This window comes from Mycteria americana, chromosome 1 (genome assembly GCF_035582795.1).
Source record: "Mycteria americana isolate JAX WOST 10 ecotype Jacksonville Zoo and Gardens chromosome 1, USCA_MyAme_1.0, whole genome shotgun sequence".
NCBI lineage: Eukaryota > Metazoa > Chordata > Aves > Ciconiiformes > Ciconiidae > Mycteria > Mycteria americana.
This window is the reverse complement of record NC_134365.1, coordinates 194,642,205-194,663,448: the sequence shown is the minus strand read 5'-3', so window position 1 is coordinate 194,663,448 and position 21,244 is coordinate 194,642,205. Positions and strand designations below refer to the sequence as shown.

Sequence of the window (21,244 nt, the reverse complement as noted above, 5' to 3'; positions counted from 1 at the left end):
GGGAAATTCCATCACACAGGAGAGTAGTATGAGGGCACTCGCATAATTTTATTCAAGGGACTTGGTTAAAATGTTTTCTTAGGTGGCTTCAGCTAATTCATAGAAGGTAGAATACATCTAAGAACTGGGCTTATATATTTGATTCAATACATACAGAAAAGCTGTATTTTAGAAAAACCTGTCTTGCAAGTTTTAGGAAATGAAAATAAAAACTTTACATCAAAACATACTGGTTACATTTGGCATCCTCTCAATCTCATCTGGCATAGAGGTGGGGAACTCTGTTGTAGGTATTTGAAGGAAATGTGGCTGGGTATTAAATTACACTTGTATTACTCTGGTCATTACATCATCATGTGTTTCAATTGACTACCACAACTGAGGCTCTTTTAAGGAACAAAAAGGTATTTGGGTGCAACATTGCACATGCAGTAAAAAAATAATAGCCGCAGAACCAAAGATAGTGCTTTATGCACTGTGTTGATTATGATTGGCGTGCAAGCACTAATTTGGAGAGTAATGGATGCATATTATTCCAGATACTGTCACCTTGGAATCTGATTACCGTAAGCAGAAACTGGCTGGGAGATGAAAGGATTATAATGTCTTCTAATTAATATTATTCTGAAGGGAATAATTGGCCATCTCCAATGCATGGAAACATACATTTTCAATGAACTGCTCACTTTGTTACATGGGACAGTGAAATGACGATTTATTTTCCAGTCACTTTATGATAAGGCATCCTTGTGTGTAAAAAGGCATTTCATCAGCTTTAAATGACAGCTCTCCTCACACTTTCAAGCATCTTGCTCTTTCAGGCAACAGCTCCAAATTTCTTTGAATGAGAAGACTTCTGAAGGTTTGCAGGCAGAGAGCCAGCATGCCAGAAACCTTTTGTCACAGGAGGAGGCTGGTGTGTCAACAGATCACAGGTCTCTGCTCATCCTTGCCCCTGGTCAGCTGACACGTGGACCCTTGTGAATAGACACAAGATGATATAAATTAGAGGTTCCTATGTTCCTCTATACTTATGGCAGGGCTGCAGTGGGAACAGCTGCTGTTTGAGGATCGGGAGGTGTAACCAGCTACTTGATGGTTGTCTCCTTGTCTTTTCCCAGCCAAAAGGATCTTGGCAGGATCATGGAAGGAGAGACTCTCCTTCCATGCACACAGGGTAGCTGGTGGCAGGGAACTTGAAACAGCTGAAATACAATGCTGATCACAGTAGCCAGTAAAAATGGATTTGTTATCTTTACTGGGATGTGATAAGAGCTCCATGACAGATGCTAAGAAATGCTTTCATTTCCTTTCAGATGTGGTTTCCTTGCGTTTGAGACCATTTTTTGATTAAAATATTTCATTTTATGAGAAATTTCTGTCATATTATGGATTCATGTTGAATACAAACAAAATGCAACATGTTCCATGGCTTTGGAAAGAAGGGCTGTTTGGCTGGAAGATACTTCAAACAGTGGGAATATAAAACTATTCATAAAAAATCAATGAAAAGGATGAGAAAATGAACATACCCAGCCTCAAGTGACCATTTTATCCTCTTCAGCTTTACTTTTTCATGTTGCATTTATCATAAATTTTCAAAACAAAATTAAAATCTTGCCCCCCCCCACCCCCTTTGAGTAAATATTTTTCTTGTAGTCCTGTCCGGATGTTTTGCATGGTGCAAATTTCTTACTGAAAAATAATTTCTTACTGAAAAATAGCAAAGACTAAGACAAAACATAATTTTGTGCAACCATTATTAAATATTACCAGTGATTTTCCTTTTCCAAGAAAATGACAGTATGACCATTCAGAATCAAATAACGAAAGATTGCTGGGATGAAGAAGAGAAAAGTATAAATCACAATGTTTTGTTAGCTCTTATCCTGGTCTAGCTTCTTGTCATAGCTGCAGAAGATTCAATGAGCACATCATACATCTCTTCCATTACTAAGCCTGAGAACCTCCAAATACAGAAGAAAGTGTGAAGGAGCCTAATTTCATTTATCTTAAATATTTTTCTGATTTTTTTAAAAAAATTTTACCTTTGAAAATGCAACAATTTTCAAAGAGATTGTTGCTAAGTACAAGGAGTTCATTACAAAATCCATGAGGTTCCACCAATCATGAATGTAGTCCTGTAGTCCACCATCCCACATCTGTTTAATTTCACCCCAGATAAAACCTGTAAATAGAACATAATTCATTAAGCATGACTATTAAATAAAAAAGGCTGTGACTATTCTAGACACTTATCTCACAATGGATTGATAGTGCTTACATTAATCATAAAAGGAAGGTGGATAAGTGCTCTAAATTACACATCTAGTTAGGTGAAATTTTATCTTCACATTAATTTTTCCGGAATTAATTTTTCAGGCAAAACTAAAAAAAAATCATCTACTTGTACAAGGGCAATTTCTTTGGCTTTCTTCAATCTCTTTTCCCATCATATCCTAATAAGTATAAAAAGGGTCTTAAAAGCAGTCACCACTGCCAACTCTGTCCTTGGTATCTGCTGCAATGTAATTCAAACTGGAAAATTTATGGCTGCGGGAGTCAATCCAACACATTCATTTATTTCAATTGGAAACCACAAAATAAGGAAGAGAATTTCTATTGTTGTTGTCAGAGCTGAACTAAAGTCTCCCTTTTCCATAGGAAAGAGTAGTGTCTCCAGCAGAATATTTTTTGTTGATTCCCTCCTTTGGGACATGAAGGAATGGAAACTGTTTTCAGGTGTGCAGAGCACACATTGCACTGGACACAAAGTGATACAGAAATATTCAATCTCAGTGGGAAATTTTGCAAGTTGTCTGACATGAACTTGGTTTAACAGGTCCAGAGACAACTGTGTGGAGACTTTAATGCTATAAACATTAAAACCTCTCCGAAGAAGATACTCCACAATATTGTATAATATGGTATGATAAAACAACATGGAACATTTAGATGCGTATTTCATATTATTGTCTACAGAGCTTTTTTGATAACAACACCAATAGAGCTTTTAATTTTTCACAGTTAATTATTTTTTTAAAGGAATTTCTTACTTTTGTGCTCATTAAAGGGACAAAATTAACCACAAAAGAGACTAGTCCCTCACATACAGATGTTGAGATACAGTTAATTCAACATGGCTTTTCTCCACCTGCTTATCACGTTCCTTTACAAAATGCTGAATGGATTTCGTTCAGGGGCCTGTAGAGTCCTGCATCACTCTAGTCTGGGCTTAATTCACCTTGAACCTTAACATTTCGTCTCAATGGTCTTCTAGTTGACTGCATGGAAAACTGGTGTCTTCTCTCAAACATGATCCCTAAGAAGTAATTCCTGGTCTATTCTTGTTTGTGCCAGGTAGGTTTTTGAGTTATTTGGAAGGCAGGAGGGGATAGATGGGAGGAGTACAATTTCATTTTGTAGTGTTTAGGCTTGAGTCTTTCTGTTTACTGATTGCTTTCAAAAGCAAAGGTTCCCTTCCTCACTACCTTCTCCCCTCAAATCTCAGCCATATGTTCCTATCTTGTTTCTGTGTGTCATCATCAGTAATCACGAGCCTCAGGAGTATCTGAATCATCTGATTGGTCCAGCAACTTTTATTTTCATAGGGTTCATTTTCAGCCATGCCACCATCACTATTTCAGCATTCTGTAGATCTGGGGGAACACATTCTGAGAAAGGACCATAGTGGGAACATGTAGACAGGAAAACGAGATATGCCCATTGTAGTGTCTACAACAGCCTAGACAGGCTGATTGCAACTCTATCTTTAGGTTATGAGATAAAACTAATACACAAAATACAGGACTGTTAAGAAGCTAACATTTATTTTCAAGCTGTAATCAATTGTGATGAGTCACAGTGAGAAAACAGTTGAACATTATTGCATGGCAGGCGTCAATATCCTCTAACAGCGTCCACTGCTGCTGTTAACTGCCCAAGTGCCATCACAAAGGGGAAACACCTTCACAGGGCTACTAGGCAGGCTCCTAAGTGCCTGCCCATTTCAGCCTGTGAAATGACTTAACCACTTACTCTTCAAAGAGCTGGTCACTCCTGACACACGGTATGAACCTGATGACAGCAGGTCTGGCTCCCCCTTCCCTTCACAGTCCCCTCCAACCTTCAAGATTCAGTTCATGTAGTTGCAAATATCCCTGCTTGCTCTTCCACTAGCTTTTAGGCATAACATGTTAAGCATCATCAAGTCATAAAAGCAGCTGTTTTGTGGGCTGCAATATATCCCCCCATATTTCAGACACTGCTCTGAATCACCCCTGCTCCAATTGCAGAATGGCACATAAAAATAACCATTGTGCCGCAGGAGCCTGAGGAGACCTGGCTCCAGGCTCAGAGGAGACCTGGAGCCAAAGGCTGTGTAATATGGATATGACCCCTAAGCCTCAGTGTTAGAGAAAAGGTCTTTGGTCTTTTTTATTTAATAACACAGATGTAGCCCCAGGATCTTGACACTGGGAAGACTGCTATGGCACAGGAAGCAGACAGTTGCATTGATAGAAAATCTCCAAATAAAAAGGCTTTACGGAAATCAATACACATTTATAGAATTAAATAAACTCTTTGGTAATTCATCACAGTTAAGCATTCTCTTTAAAATACACTTTAAAAACAGAGCAGAAATAGGTTGAGAAGATTAATAAGATGAATGCTTAAGCAAGAAGCTGTAGGTTCATTAATGTCTTCTGCTGAGATATTCCATGATTCATAGCTAGCCAAAGACATGAACTTACACAAATGCAACAAGGCTGTTCTCTGTTTAAGACTGTTGCTCAGCATCATATGCTTTGATAGCACTGCCTAAAATATAATAGAATTATGTACATTTCAATGTAGATTGAAAAAGAAATGCTGACTAATGCTGCTGCATTTGATCTGTTTTGTGATTGAAAAGCCAGACTGTTCTTCCAAGTATTTCCTCGGCTTCAGAAAATGAAATGTAATTGTAAAGTTGACACTAGCAGAGAAATACTGACCTATTATAGAATAGTGGAAGAAAGCATATGGTTATTCTAAATTTGATCATTTTGAATTAGAAACACAACTAATCCAAACTACTAGTAATGCTGAAGTCGTTTGGCAGCTGTAAGTCCTGAGCATACTTTGACATCATAATGGTGGTCATTCTAAATTTTTTTCTTGGTTCAAGACAACTTTTATGTTCATCCCAATGCAAGCCTTGTTCTTTTCAAGCAAATGATTATGGAAAACTGGAAATCCTACTTTTTTGTTGGCTGTACTGAAGATGTGATAGTTTAGTCTTTCTTGCCAGCCAAAGCATCTAAGTGCAAACTCCATATATAAATACAGTTACTGAGATCTTACGTAACTCCAGAGAACTGGAAGCTAGACTGACTGATGGTTGCTGTGTTTGTGACACACACACAATTCATGCATGCACAGTAGAGCTTCCTAGACATGTCTTTTTGAAGGCAAATCTTTGAAGGTACAAAATCCTAAGGCTGATCACCAAAATCCACAACTCCATGGCAATCTCACCATGAAAGCTGAGGTCAGAGTCTTTGGAGGTACCAGGTCTCTATGGCTAGGTATCCTGAGGGGTGCTCAGTTAGAGCAATGAATGCTGGAAGAACTGGGGTCTCTGGAATTCTGTAAATCCTCCCAAGTATGCCTGAAGGGTTATCCTAGAAAAGCATACTCTGAAATCCAGGAGCTTTTCTGCAAAGTGGAAGACTTCTCTAAGGCCTGGTGAGCTTACATGATGGAGCCATTCTGAGCAACCATGGGATTCCAAGTTGTGCTTTTAGGATTAATTTACGATCACACAGCCAGAGGTCTTGAAATCTTGTTGTAGATCATAACTATATCTTTTTGCAAGAAGGAAGGGTTGGGGGGGAGAAGTCAGTCAGCTCTTATCTTCACAGGGTCTGATACAATATGCTAATTTTGTTCTGTTACATTCATTGGGAGAATCAGGGAAAGGCTAGGAAAATCTATGTATTTTTTTAAATAAGAAAAAGACATCCAGAGATCAGAGCACCATTATCTCTGTGACCTTGCACACTTCCCTTTCCTATTTAGAAGACTGAACACCACCTGACTTTATTATCTAAGACTTCTGGGCAATTCTAAAATACGACCTGACATGATAGAAGAGAAGAAGACATGCAGCGACAAGACTGTCTAATGAGTGCATTGTAACAGGTAGGAAAGAGATCTAGAGTCCAGGCATTGTCTGCTTATTAATGTGCCAAAGCAGCAATGTTATCACATGGTGACAGAGCTCATGTCAGAGCTACGTGTTCAGCAGCAAGAAAGACGATGTCTAAACAAAGCAGAGGGGACATCACCAGCTTGCACGCAGGTACTGGGGAAAAACTGCTAAGAGGAACCAGCCAAATACAAGGGGTAGATCTAAAAGCAAGAGCCTTTAGACAGTCAGGCTGGGGACAAGTTCATTGCCCAAAGTCCTCTTCACCTCCCTGGGAGGAAACAAGCATCTCCAAGGCAATAATCCTGTCATCTGCAGGTGGCTCAATCATCTCATTGACTGAAAAGGGAGCCATGGAGGATTAGGCTGAATTAAAACAGATGTCTAACTTCCAGGTGCCTGTATTTAGCTGAAATAATTCCACCCAGAGCAGATTTCACTGTTTTAGCTGGATAATCTTTGCTATATTCTGGTTGTCTCTTTGCTCCAACTGTGGCCTTTCTATCCCTTCACACCAGCTAGATTTCACACCTGCCTCTTATACCTCCACCTATCCATTCCCCATCAACCTGCGTTTATAATTTATTGCCACTTGAAAGGAAATTACCAACATTATGCAGCTTTTCCACCTCATTAATCAAGGACTTAAATTGAAAAGCTGAAGGTGAAACTTTCAAGCATTTGTTGCATTGTTCGTAACTAGAGACTGGAGAAGTAAAAGAGAAATAACCGCATGGATATTTTGAAACAGGCTGAGATGATAGAAACTAATTTCATTAAACACCTCATGGTTTTAATGGGATCAAATAGACATAAATTCAGGGCAAGAATCCCACAGACCATGTGAGGCCCTAGGAATGACAGACACCATAGAGGTGTTTTGTATAGCACTGTGAAGTATTATACATGCAAGTGGATCAATGCAACCATCTGACTGAAGTCCAGTTTGCCTGATGAACTAAAATAGATCAGATAAAATAAATTTGGAGAAAAAAATTGAATCCATGTGCTAAATTTATTTTCTTTTTGCAGTAAACATTTCTGAACATTGATGAAAAAAAGTTTTCTTCTAAAATAAACCCTACTTATTGTAAAAATAAATTTTATCCAAGCCAACAAAATAGATAGAAATTAAAATGCTTCTTACTGAAGAACAAAAGGCACTGAAATAAAATAAGAACTTTCTTAGAAAAACACCATCTTTCATTATAATTACCTCATAAGACTTGTAAAAATCCTTAAGAATTGAGTAATGGATATCACATACTACATATAATCAATCTGTAGATTTTTGTATATGTAGATACATCAACACATATACACTGATAAGACTAGCTTTTATTTTATATATTTATCTATAGACTTAGATTTTTAAGCTATATTGCCAGTCTTGAAATCTTTGGATGTTAGACACTGAAATACCTTTTAAAAAATGTGGACCTACTTTTCTGTTCATAAAGTAAGACTCAATTTGCACACTCGCACCTTGCAACTTTAAGCAGGGCAGCAGCTCAATGTTCTTACAAACGTTCTCTGTCCCTTTGGATAAAGCCTTGGGTTAGACACGATATCTTTTTGTGCAGGCTGGCAGATAACTTTCAGATGGTAAAAATTCTGGATCTATCCTGATTGATCTCATTATCAATTCACAGCTACCTAGACCTGTGATTTTACTCCTAAGGAACACGTCTCTCATTTCCATTCTCTCATTCCAACAAACAACAAAAAAATAACTCCCCCTATGAAATCCATTCAAAGGTGTTTTAAGTTCTAAGACAAAAAATCCTAGATATACTTTGTCTAAATTCCTTTCTTGTACTGAATCTTGAGCAACTACAAAAATCAAATACATTTTCTGTCAACTATAAAAATTCACAGAAATGTTATGCCATCTCCACAACGCTGACTTTTGTTGTTTATAAATATAATTATGGTTAAAGCATCACTGTAAATAATAACATCAAGATTTGTCAAAGAAAGATAGGAAAGGCAACATCCTGAACTATTTTTGGTTTTAAAAAGATTTGTGAATCCCTAGCTAATTTTGTCCTTACCTTTCCCACAAAAGGTTGGTTGCTCCATGCTATTTTTGTTCCTTACCATTAAGTGATGGGAAGCAAGAGGTTCCTCAGGGTCAATCTCTGCATGCCAAGTTCAACAACAACCTTTTAGTATGTTTCTTGGAGAACATATTTTCACTGGACTATGAAACCATTTAACTGACAAACTCCACTTTGCTCTACTATGTGATCTAAACTCTTTCACAGATATAACAAGAAGTGAGACAAGCTGCTAATGATCTAAATCTCTCTGAAGCAAAGGAAAGTCATTCCAGGGAATTCAGCGAGCATTGATAAGGCTTGAAATATCTCTTCTGCTTTACACCTGGGCTGATGAACTGATCTCTGCTGAAGGTATATGAAGGTAACAAGAGGAATAGAGAGGCATCCTTGCATAATTCAGGGGCTCCCAATCTCTGGGGCATATTTTGTTAACAGAATACAGCTATGTCAAAGGAACATGCACAAATTCAAAAGCACGCCTTCTGCTTTCCCTTGGGACAGGGAAATGGGTGTTTGGGAGGGGAACAATTGTGCACAGTGTCTGGGTCCTGTGTCAGGTCAGGCAAAGAGCTGGGAATGACACGGCCAGAGGCACCACTTATGTCCCAGCTTTCTTCCCAGGACAGTTATACCCAAACAAGCTGAGTCCAGGAATTGCTGGTTTAAATTATCTGCGCACACAGCTCAACACTGAGAATATTTAATATCTAACCTCAATTCACTCTTTGTCTTCACTTTCTTACCTGTAAGATTGAATTTAATTCCTCCCCCCCCCCCCCCCCCCGAAGCAATGAAGATGAGTTTAGTAATGCCTCTGGAGTGCAGTGAAAAGGTAATGAACAATAGAAGGATTATGGAGCATTCAAGCTTTTTGGATGAACTATACCAGAGCTGAGAGCATTCAGTGCTGATTATGTACCAGCAGTGCATTTACTCTTGTCTTCAAGGAAAAGTATAATTTCTAAGAAACAGTGATCAGCTGCAAATGAAACTGGTTTAGGCATGGCATTATGAATTATGGTGTTATATATATGTACTTCACCCACTATGGAATGGCAGGTGCAAATGGTTTGGACAATCAGCATTGAACAGCCCCTCAAATATTTATGGCTTAGTTTCACCACCTAGCCCAATAGCATGGTTGTTCAGTTGCTTGAGTATTTATGCGGTAAGGCATCCATATAAGTGGGATAGCTGTTCCCTTAACCCAGTATCTTTAGAAGGGACAGTAGCCAGTGTCTTTAGACCACACACTTTCTTTCATAACTTGAATAGCAAGAAGTCTGACTTTCACAGTACTCCTATAAATGCCAAAAGCAAATATATGTAATTAGCAGTTAAATTTTTTCAAGCAGTCTTTTGAATTTCCTTTGCAAAATGTTCTGAAATGCAAATTAATTGTAGTTTATTATCATAGTGGAAGATGAAAGGACATTTAACTTACTACATCTATCTTAATGTTATTGGCCATTTTTCTTCTCCTTTTTTTTTTTGCCTCTGTAAAACTGGGTTTTGGTAAAGAATAGGAATATAAGCCAAGAAAAAATCTTTTATGTCCTGGAGTGTATGCGAAAATAAATTGTAACCCTGGATTGACTGTCATGTTCAATATGAGTTGGCTAGTGGGGTTAATAAAGTTCAAATTAATCAAGGATGCTCATCCAAACCGTTTCAGGTTCATGGACCTAAGCCTTCTATACCAGTGGACTGCAGATGGTGATGTTGTAGTTGTCACAATCTAGAGAAACATGAAAGAGATTATATTTTTGGAATGTATTGTGCTTAAACAGAAACGTCTAGCACCATTTTAGATGCCCTACGTTTTTAGATGCCCTACGTATCCAAGCTGGCCACCCCATGCATTGCCAAAAAAGGTACAGGTTTCCTGTAGGGTATTTATCATAGGTACAACCTCTCTGTGAGTATATCAGACTTCAAAAATGGGATCAGGTGCCTCTTTGTAGGCACCTGAATTGCTTTCTTTATGTTTACTTTGATTTAATCTCTTAATTCATAACAAGCAAACTTGCTAAATGCCTGAGTTTGGAGTAAGGGGCTATGGACAGGTACATAAATATGGAGATAGAGTACAGAAATTCTGCACATTTCTGCTTTTGAACTCTGCTCTACAATAATGTTGTAGACAGAAATTTAGCCAGCCAAAAGTGTGGGTCCATTCTTTCAGGTACTTTTGCATAAAAGTCTATAAATCTCTTTAAAGAAAAAGTACATCCTCATTTACTGCTTCTAAATCTCTATTAAGCTCAACAGGTTTACATGATGAGTGTAGCATGTATAATTTTACTCATAATCCTTTAATCTCCATGGCTTCATTGAAACTGTTTGTGGCATGTATTTATCAAAATTGATTTAATATAGAAAATAGTTTCTTGCTTTCACAAAAATATTGTGGAGAGAGTAAGGAGCAAGGCTTATGTCCTAACTATTACCATAAACATCCTTAATTTATAAAGCAATATGTATCCAATGTGTACAGTACTGCAATCTAATATTCATTAAAGTGTTGTATCTCCAAACATCTGCATGTTCCTTATCTTTGCCAGCACTTAAATACATTCTCTCAGTGTTGCTATAATAATATTATGAAGATATTCTTATCAGGTAGTTACTAGTAAGAAATACAGTTTTCAAGTGTGCACAAGGCTTAGATCCACAAAGGGATACAAGACCTGCAGGCAGACCATGCATAGCTTGTCTATGAAACATAGAAAGGCCTTTATAGCATTGCTCAAAAGCTCTTAAGAGTCCTGCACAGACCAGCTCGGCACTGTATGTGCAGCTCTAGGCAAGGCCAGACATGGATATTTAGGGATGTAGGAAACTGCTCATCCCCTTCTCTCCTATTAACAGGCATGTAAGGATTTGAACATCTCAATACTGAGGATCTAAACTTCATATTTGGGAACCTAGTCCCATGAAGGGGTTTAGTCACGGAAATATTCCATGATTCAATGTCTAAATTAAGTACACAGTACTGAAAGTAAAATTCACCATGCAGGAGACCTAATTTCCCCATAAATTGCATTTTATGCTCACTTTGAGTTTCAAGTGCCTAGCTGAAGTTCACAGTGTATGAATACTGTGTGCTAAGACAGCCTGGATGAGTGGAACAGAAGGAATGGGAATGAGGAATGAGTCTCAAACACTGTCTCACCAGTACTTAGAAGCCTATCTCAGGGCTTCAGTTAGATGTCTACATGAGACTGAGTTTCAGCATCCAAAACATCTTCCTTTCCTGAAATGCTTAAACTATATCCCCCAAGAGTACTATGAATGTTTGGCACTGCAGCTTTATGGCTAAAATCCTTGCACAGGGAACAGGAAACCTGCCTTTTGTCAACCTGAGGAAAGACTGAACCTCTATCCCAGGAGAGTACTAGGGCAGGAATAATGGTGTGGGGCTGAAACATTCACCACTCCTGCTAAAAATGGGAGAAAGGGACACTTAAGGAGAGAGAATTAAAGAAGACAAAAAAACCCAACAGGTGTCTTTAGCCTCCTTACTGAGGCCCCGGACTAGGAAGCAAAGGAATCAAAGCTAGGCTTTGCACACACACTGTGGGCCTTTTCTGTTTTCTTTATGCTCAGGCTATACGATTGTAATGTTAAAATGTGAAATATTTGAATGCTAGAGGAGCAAGCACAATGGTACTCAACTGAAAACAGGACTGAAGTCCAAAGAGTATCTCAGGATCCTGACAAAACCTGCTTCCATCAGCAAAATATTGTGATTGCAAGAAAACATCTGCCTGCACTGAATACTTGACTATATATGATTATTTTATATTATCTTGTAAAAGCAGAGTCCTTGTTTGCAGCTCTAAGGCATCGCCTGTGGGAGGGAAGTTTTCCATAGCTAATAAATGTGTATGTAAAATGAACATTCAGACAGTCATCGTTAAGGAAGAGAACTTCCTTTATTTTTTTTAACTCTATTTAAACACTGTAAAAGGCCATTAAAGATAGGCAGAGCACTGTTCCATCTAGCCTAAACTGCAGCTGATCCTGAATGCTTAGGGAAAGGATTTGAAGCCAGAATAAAGTAAAAGCTTCCAGGTTTGCTAAGTGCAGGGGTATCCTTGTCCAGAGATCACACATCTGCCACTGTGACTAGGAGCCACTGATTATGGCTGGTTTGGCACTATGAATGGTATTCAGGAACCAAAGCACAGTCTATAGCTTCATTTTAGATGGAAAAGACATTTACAAAGGCTTTTCAAATTTAGGATATATTTTTACTAGAATAGCAAAAAATACATATGGCTACCCATATTTAACTGGAGGTCATAGCACCATTGAAAGTGTTTTCCCAAAGAAAAAGTCTCCTGAATTTTTTTTCATAATCAAAACAAGACATTTTTTTCTTTGGCCTCAGTTTTGGAAATGGCAACACCATTCTAGATTAAATCTTAAACACACAAGATGCATGTCAGCCAACACCAACAACAACCAAAGAATAAAATAAAATAATCTACACAGAAAATGTTAATGTCAAATATTTAAAACCTGGTAAACCAACAAGTAACTGAGTAAAAGGTCCTGTTATGGCAAGAGTCAGGCAGTTCTGACAAGAAGTGGCTCTCCTGATGTTTAAATAAATAGTTTCTTTAGTGCGTCCAGTTTTGGGACCCCCAACAAAAAAAGAGATATTAACTGACTCAGGTGAACCTAGTGAAAGGCCATCAAGGGTGACTGGGGGCCTGGACCACATGATGTACAAGAAGAGGCTGAGGGAGCTGGGTTTGTACAGCCTAGAGAAAAGGACACTAAGGGGGGGTATTACTGCTGTCATCCACTATGGAATTGCTGCTTATGAATAATTGGAGCCAGACTTGTCCTGGAGATGCACATTGGAAGGACAAGAGGTAATGGTTGCACATTGTGGCATGGGATATTCCAGCTGACACCAGGAAAAAAGCTCACCAGTGGCTAGACACAAGCACAGGTTGTTGAGAGAGGTGGTGGAATATCCATCCCTGGAGAAATTCAAGATTTGATTGGACAAGGACCTGAGCAATCTGCTCTATCTTTGTAGTTAGCCTGTGTTGACGAGTAATTTGGACTAAATGGCCTTGAGTGGTGATTATGCGCATTATCCTTCTTTCTGACTGAAGTTGTGTTCCAGCTTTGTCTGGGATTATTTTCCTCTTCTGCAGTTTATTTGTCACTACTGGTTATGTAGTTTCATCTTGCTGTCTATATTATCCTTTGTATCTGCTCCCTGGAACACATCAAGTTGTACTAACTGTTTAATTTTTTACACAACACTTTCTTGACCAAATTTACAAGATGATGCACAGTGTACTTGCAACCTCTATGATCACTTCATCTGAAGTGTCTTGCTGTGCCATAGGTTTGGATGTACATCATGCTAAGTACTGACAAGATTGTACACTCCCATACGTCCCACCAGCAGTTTGTTCACCACAAATGTTTGCAGTTTGCACAGTTCCCAAACATCCACATTCCCTATAGATTCACATATGCCAATGGTATAAACCACTCTGACAGAAAGGATGGGGAATGCATTGTTAGAGATTCAGTAAGACTGCATTCCTGCTCCAGGCACTATTCTGAACAACATAATTATGATGAGCATTTAAAGATGCCCATAAAAGAGCAAAAAACTCATCAAAACAAATTTGCCTAAAAAAACTGTTCTTTTTGCTGCAGCCACCCTGAACAACTGGCAGGGAGCTTTTTAACCACATGTACTAAGCACCAAGTTTGTCTGGTTGTTGGCTTTCTTCTCTGAATTTTGTAGCATTCCCTGGTGAGCCAAATGCCCACTGTGAGAACATTTAGCATAGTCACTGCTAGGTTTGAGGCTAGGGTTTAGAGTAGAAGACCAGGTATGGCAAATCTATAGAGACCAATATGATCCTTATGTGAGCTGCAGTCAAGGCACACAGAGGGTGAGGCTGGGCCTTACTTCATTTCCCCTTTGCATCACTGTTATAATGCTCAGAGGCCACTCAGCGACTGGGTGGGGAATTTGATGATGGAAAATACTGTTCTTCCTCACTTTTTTCCACAATATGCAGTGCTTGTTTTTCTGTCTTTTTTTCAGTGGTGATGGGTTCTCAAGTATAGGAAGCAAGCTATGCTTCTGTAGTGTGAAGCATCTGGCATTCTTGGGATATGGGAAACGATAGCTAATATAAAGAACAAAATTAATTTTCCTTACCAGAAAAAGATTGTTTCTTATTTTTTTAAATGCAAGGACAGGAGATTCTGACTCTTCTTACCAAGAGATTTTTCCACAACTGCTTCTTAAAGCTATAACATTAGCCGTGTTATACTGACTTATTGTTCCATGGATAATCAGCACATACTGTAACACCACTTGTGTAATCATCTAATCAAGTAAAAGACAAAATTAATGCAGAAGTTTCCTTAAGAGATTTTTAAATGTACAATCAATAGCCTCCATGTAAATGTAGCCCAATACAGGTTTTCCTGTGAGCCTCCTACTCTAGTGACACTTTTAATATATGCTAATTACGCATATTCAGATTTCCATTACATAGTAGTAGGCAAATGCTAATTACTGTTTGATTGCTGGAGAGCTTAGATCATTATGGACAATCTCGAAACTTCCTAAATTCTATGAAACATACGTATGCTCCAATCTCCTGCAAACTGGCTGCTCATTGTCTGGATGGGCATACGCTTCGCTGGGTAAAGAACTGGCTGGATGGCCGGGCCCAAAGAGTGGTGGTGAATGGAGTTAAATCCAGTTGGCGGCCGGTCACAAGCGGTGTTCCCCAGGGCTCAGTACTGGGGCCAGTTCTGTTTAATATCTTTATCAATGGTCTGGACGAGGGGATCGAGTGCATCCTCAGTAAGTTTGCAGATGACACCAAGTTGTGCGGGAGTGTTGATCTGCTTGAGGGTAGGAAGGCTCTGCAGAGGGATCTTGACAGGGTGCATCGATGGGTCAAGGCCAACTGAATATGAGCCAGCAGTGTGCCCAGGTGGCCAAGAAGGCCAACGGCATCCTGGCTTGTATCAGAAATAGCGTGGCCAGCAGGACTAGGGATGTGATTGTCCCCCTGTACTCAGCACTGGTGAGGCCGCACCTCGAATGCTGTGTTCAGTTTTGGGCCCCTCAGTACAAGAGAGACATTGAGGTGCTGGAGCGAGTCCAGAGAAGGGCAACGAAGCTGGTGAAGGGTCTGGAGCACAAGTCTGATGAGGAGCGGCTGAGGGAACTGGGGTTGTTTATTCTGGAGAAAAGAAGGCTGAGGGGAGACCTTATAGCTCTCTACAACTACCTGAAAGGAGGTTGTCAAGAGCTGGGGGTCGGTCTCTTCTCCCAAGTAACAAGCGATAGGACAAGAGGAAATGGCCTCAGGTTGTGCTAGGGGAGGTTTAGATTGGCTATTAGGAACAATATCTTCACCAAAAGGGTTGTCAAGCATTGGAACAGGCTGCCCAGGGAAGTGGTTGAGTCACCATGCCTGGAGGTATTTAAAAGACATGTAGATGTGGTGCTTAGGGACATGGTTTAGTGGTGGACTTGGCAGTGCTACATTAACAGTTGGATTTGATGATCTTAAAGGTCCTTTCCAACCTAAATGTTTCCATGATTGTATGCTGAAATTCATGTCGATGAGAGGCCTGGAAAGCAGAGCTCCTCTTCCTCTCTTCATTTTAAGGGAGGTAGCTATTAAAATGTAAACTACATGCAGAGCTATTTGAATTAAGAGAAAGACAAACAAAGAATTCTATTGTTTAAAATGTTAATAGTTTTGACATGCTGTAGCTGCTCCAGGATAACCTTTGCTTTGGGGAAAGGGTTTACTTAGTCATGTTTCAAATTTCAGGGAATAACTATAACCCTAGAGCCACATTAGTTCTGTCTCAGACGTCAACGATTTTCCTCTACATCCAGAAAATGCAGAGATACATCTGCGTACCTCAGGTTTAGGCTGCCTTGTGTAATTCCAGAGTGCTGCATTTGCTCTTCTTAAGGATACTGCATAGCAGTATAGTTTGAAGAGATGAGATGACAGACCAAATTGTGCCCTGGAAATTAACCTCAGCTTATTGATAAGGACTTACTAAAGCTACTTAGTTTACTAAAAGATGACTAGACCACAGTTGGTATGTATGTGAATACAAAACCAGCAGGTTTTGGCTGAGAGTCATTCCTCTAAAAAAAAAAAAAAAAAAAAGAAAAAAGCTGAAATAGCCACGGTCATCACTCACTGTGAGCTGAAGTGTCTGTGGAAATGTGTGCCTGTCTCCTTCAAAGATAGAGGGAACTTAATGAATTGCCTGAGATTACGATAGGTGAATCTGGGGCCTTATTATTTGAGTGTGCTAAGGCACCGCAGCAACCCAAGTCTGAAAGCTGAACCCAGCAAACGTGAAACTGGAACTACAGGAAACCACTAGTTAGGAACCGCTAGAGATCACTGTGAAAAATACTTTGGTTTAGATGCAAGAGATTTTGGAAGGCACAGTTTCTCTGAACATTACAGTCTAGATTAACCACAAGCTATTTGACCACATGGTATCTGACTATTGATCTTTATTCATGCTCATGAATATTTGTTTATGCAAGCAGTTCCCTTGACTTGACCTGTCCTGCTTGCAGAGGAAGGGCTTATTCAGCACAGGCAGTACTGGCATAATCTGGCCATATAAGTCTGTACCGCAAATATTAATGCTGCTTTTAGACATGATAGTCATCTTGATAGTTATAATTCTCAGGGTTAATGGTTTCTTCAAACAAGTGTTTTGGGATGCTGAGTTACTTAATCCCTTTCCTAAGTAAACAACAGTGTCAGAGGTTGAGGGCAATGGAGGTTCTTCCTCTTCCCACTGCATGTTTTCTGGAGAGGAGTTAGTCACCAAAATTTTAGAACTGCCTTTAGCTGAAACTAGCCCTTGCCCTTCTCAAATTGTGCCTTTTTCTTTGGGCTCAGATTTCTTTCCTTAAAAAGATAGGTTAATGATAAAACTCACTTTGGCATGTCAAGGAGTATGCATTTGTTCTTATTATCCTTCAGCCTCAGGATACTGTGAACCTTGAATACTGACCACTGGCTATTTTGGAAGGCCGGACAGAAAAGCTACTATATCTCCCCTGGGCATAGGACAGCACAAAACAGCCCCCTCCTCCTCCTCAGCATTGTAACATTTATTTCTAAAGAAGTAATGTATCAAACTAATGATTTTTATATTGGTTTCTTATTTCTTGATGGTACAAAACTGGGAAAATTTAGTGGATGATTTTTTTTTAATATTTAAATGTGAATCTCACCCACTGAAGTTAGTCTGACTTGTCTGTAGGAAATGTCATTCTAAGCAGCCTGCCAGATTGATTAATTTCTTTGCAATAATACTAGATATTGGGGTTTTTTAATATTAGTAGCAATATTTACCCAGCGAAGGACAAGACATGGTGAAGGCTGGTGGTGAGGACTTTTTTATGCTGTGCTATCATGGGGGAAATCTCAGAAAGCAGTTCATCTGTGGAAGGCTGGTCCTTCTGAGATGTTCCCGACAAGTAAGTGTACACAGGGTTTTCAGTCATGCATGCTTGTTTGTTTAAGTGAAAGACAGATGTAGCCCTCCCTCCTGCTTCTGCAGTGCTCTACCAAGGAACATACAGAGGAAAAGCCACTGACTCAGTCTTCTCTGGAATATCAGGCACTGCCAGTTAGTGTATTATAAATTCAACACTGCATTGTAAATTATATATGGTCAATGATGCCAAAAGCCTTGTCAGTTTGGTTGCTCTAAAAAAAGCCAGGTGTTTGGGAAAACTGCAAAAGCGAAGAGAAACAGAATCTTAATGGGAAGCTCTGAGAGAGGTAACAGAATCCCACCACCAGAATCCAAAACATTTCAGAAAAGTTTGTGCATGAACTTGTCTATGTGATGTCAATTTAAATGAAGTTATCAAACTTAAATTCTTGCAGTTAAGGCTACTAAGTCCTTCCTTCTACAATTTCATTTCAGTCAAGACCAAGTATATTTGGTCTGACCTGGTCCAACTTGTGTTGGTTCCTAAAATAAGAAACAGGGAAGAGACCACGGCACACCAAGAGAGATACCATCTAGCAGGGGAGACATGCAAAGGTAAGGAGGACCTAGGATAGTCCAATCTGATAGGACTGAGCAATCACACCGGAAGACATCTAAGGCCGACATGGCCCCCACAAAGTAGGCTTTCAATAATCCCAGACTGAAATTTTTATTTTAAGCTATCAGGACAGAGTGGGAATATTTCCCCCCATTTTAAAAATGCTAGGGGATTTTCGTATTCCTTCTGATGTAAAATATTTTGTTTGAAGTTGAGTGACAAATTCTCATCAATGATTTTTCACATAAAAAATACTCTGCATGCATATTTTAATGAAAATACTCACTTGAAAGTGCTGGTCAGCACTATTTGCAGTAGGTGGGTCTGTCATATTAGAAAGAAGCATACTTTACGTAACTAAGGTTAGTGATAACACTCCAGAAATAACACTGTGCCTCATTCTAATACATGAAAAATAATTATATTGGCAAAGGGACCCTTTTTTTAAAAGGAAACTAAAAAAGAAAACAAATGGACACTTAGGAGAATCAGAACAATTTCTAGCCTGGAGAAAATAGGTATTAAAAAGAACATAAATATCTATTTTTCACTGTTTAATCACAGGAAGGAACCCCTGATATTTTTTGTTTTCCCTCACTGTAATATATCAGGTGGTGACACTTTGGATTTTTAAACTCTTCCCAAGTTGTCTACTACTCTTGCTAGGTATTGAAGGAGATGGACCATTTGCCTGTTTTGGTAGGTCAATTATTCATGACAGAACTCTCTACTGCATCTTCCTGCCTCAGGAATGCTTGGCAAAACCACAGGGGTCAAAACACTTTTCACTGTATTTTCTTTAGTAATACATTTACCCAGGACCCACGGTAATATCATCCACTCGACGATGGTTGGTGGTGGTCCCTGCATGCTCAAGTCTGACCTGTCAATATGCTGAGAGGCAAGCAACAGCAGGAACAGAAAAGTCAAGTAGGATGCAGTATGGCAGATAAATTTGATAAATGGCTTTCTGATGAACAGCCCTAATGGACTTTTGGGAGCTATCAGGTAGCACACAGAGAAGACTGGGAAAAGGAGTCCTATCACAACACATGTCAACATCTTCACAGCCCAGTGTCGCCTCCTCCATCCGGGAAATTCATCGTACCAGCGGGATGCGAGCAGCTGCTGGCAGTTGGGCTGAGCAACAAACTACAGAGACAAGAAGAAAGGAAGATGGTTAGTTCCTTGTTACCTCTGTAAAGTTATTTCCATGCTATGTATGTTACAATAAGTAACATTTGGATAGTGATTAAAAAAAATAAATCCACAGCCTGTGCAAGCCCACTCTTACTGATAATCCCAGTAAGCCAGGGCTGAGTCAGCCTGCCCTTCCTTCAATGCAAAAAGTATACTACAAAGCCATCAAAATTCATTTTTCACAATAAAGCTTGACTTCCCCATTGGTTGAGTACACAAGGAGCCAACAGACTGTAAAACACATGTACCTCAAAAGCTGATTTCAAACTGAAAAACAAGTTCACAAATACTTCCATTATTCAACCAGCAACATTTGTGGACAATTCACAGAATGCGAGGTGGAAGTCGCTATGAAAATGAAAAGCACAACCGAGATCTGTAAACAGTGAAACTGAATTCCACAGCCATGAACGAACTATTCTCAGTAAGTTCCAGAGCTAATTCTCTAAAAATCAAGCTTACATACTTTTATACTGACAAAACTCTTACAGATACATTACATAATACCTGCACAATACGAACTAAGCACTAACATTCCCCAGTGCTTCACTAATCCTTGTCAGGATATATTACTACCCTGTACAATATTTTATGGTCTGTTTGTTCTCCATGATGTGATTTCAGTTTTTAAAATATGACCCTTAAAATTGAATTTCACTGAAAAAACCCAAACCCAGTAAATATTTAATATTTTTCAGATAGCTTTTCAAAGAAGCTTTAAGTATATTCCAGGGTTTTATGTCATATTTTTATTTGATCACTAGTTCCTATTTTCCCTAATGCTTTTTTTTATAAGGGGACATAGAGTAGCAGCATGCTAGACTTGACATAAGAAATATAAAATAGAAGCAACATATGCATCAAAGAGAGCCAGAGTTGCTGCATTTTGTTAAAAAAAAAAAAGAAAGAAAGAAAGAAAGAAAAGAAGCATTTTCGTTATGTTACTGTTGTGGCTTGACCTTGGCTAGATGCCAGGTGCCCACCAAAGCCGCTCTATCACTCCCCCTCCTCAGCTGGACAGGGGAGAGAAAATATAATGAAAGGCTCGTGGGTCGAGATAAGGACAGGGAGATCACTCACCAGTTACTGTCACAGGCAAAACAGACTCGACTCGGAAAAAATTAATTTAATTTATTGCCAATCAAATCAGAGTAGAGTAATGAGAAATAAAACCAAATTTTAAAACATCTTCCCCCCACCCCTCCCTTCTTCCCAGGTTCAACTTCACTCCCAATTTCTCTGCCTCCTCCCCCCCAGTGGCACAGGTGGATGGCGAATGGGGGTTGCAGTCAGTTCATCACACGTTGTCTCTGCCGCTCCTTCCTCCTCACACTCTTCCCCTGCTCCAGTGTGGGGTCCCTCCCACGGGAGACAGGTCTCCACAAACTCTTCCAATGTGGGTCCTTCCCACGGGCTACAGATTAACTGCTCCATCATGGGTCCTCTCCACAGGGTGCAGTCCCTCAGGAACAGAGTGCTCCAGCGTGGGTCCCCCACGGGGTCACAAGTCCTGCCAGCAAACCTGCTCCAGCATGGGCTCCTCTCTCCATGGAGTCACAGGTCCTGCCAGGAGCCTGCTCCAGCACGGGCTTCCCACAGGGTCACAGCCTCCTTTGGGTGCATCCACCTGATCTGGCATGGGGTCCTCCACGGGCTCTGAGTTGGATA

At 39.6% G+C, this 21,244-nt stretch overlaps 1 protein-coding gene across 1 annotated transcript in view; it reads right to left on the bottom strand.

The window, feature by feature from the left end:
* The window catches only part of TRPC4 (transient receptor potential cation channel subfamily C member 4), a 164,989-nt gene that overhangs the window by 28,049 nt on the left and 115,696 nt on the right, over positions 1-21,244 (bottom strand). Inside the window, exons 4-5 of the mRNA XM_075491999.1 lie at positions 19,192-19,528; positions 2,049-2,188 (exon numbers count right to left, since the gene is read on the bottom strand). Coding sequence (XP_075348114.1) covers positions 2,049-2,188; positions 19,192-19,528 — 477 coding nt within the window. The remainder of the gene's footprint in view (positions 1-2,048; positions 2,189-19,191; positions 19,529-21,244) is intronic.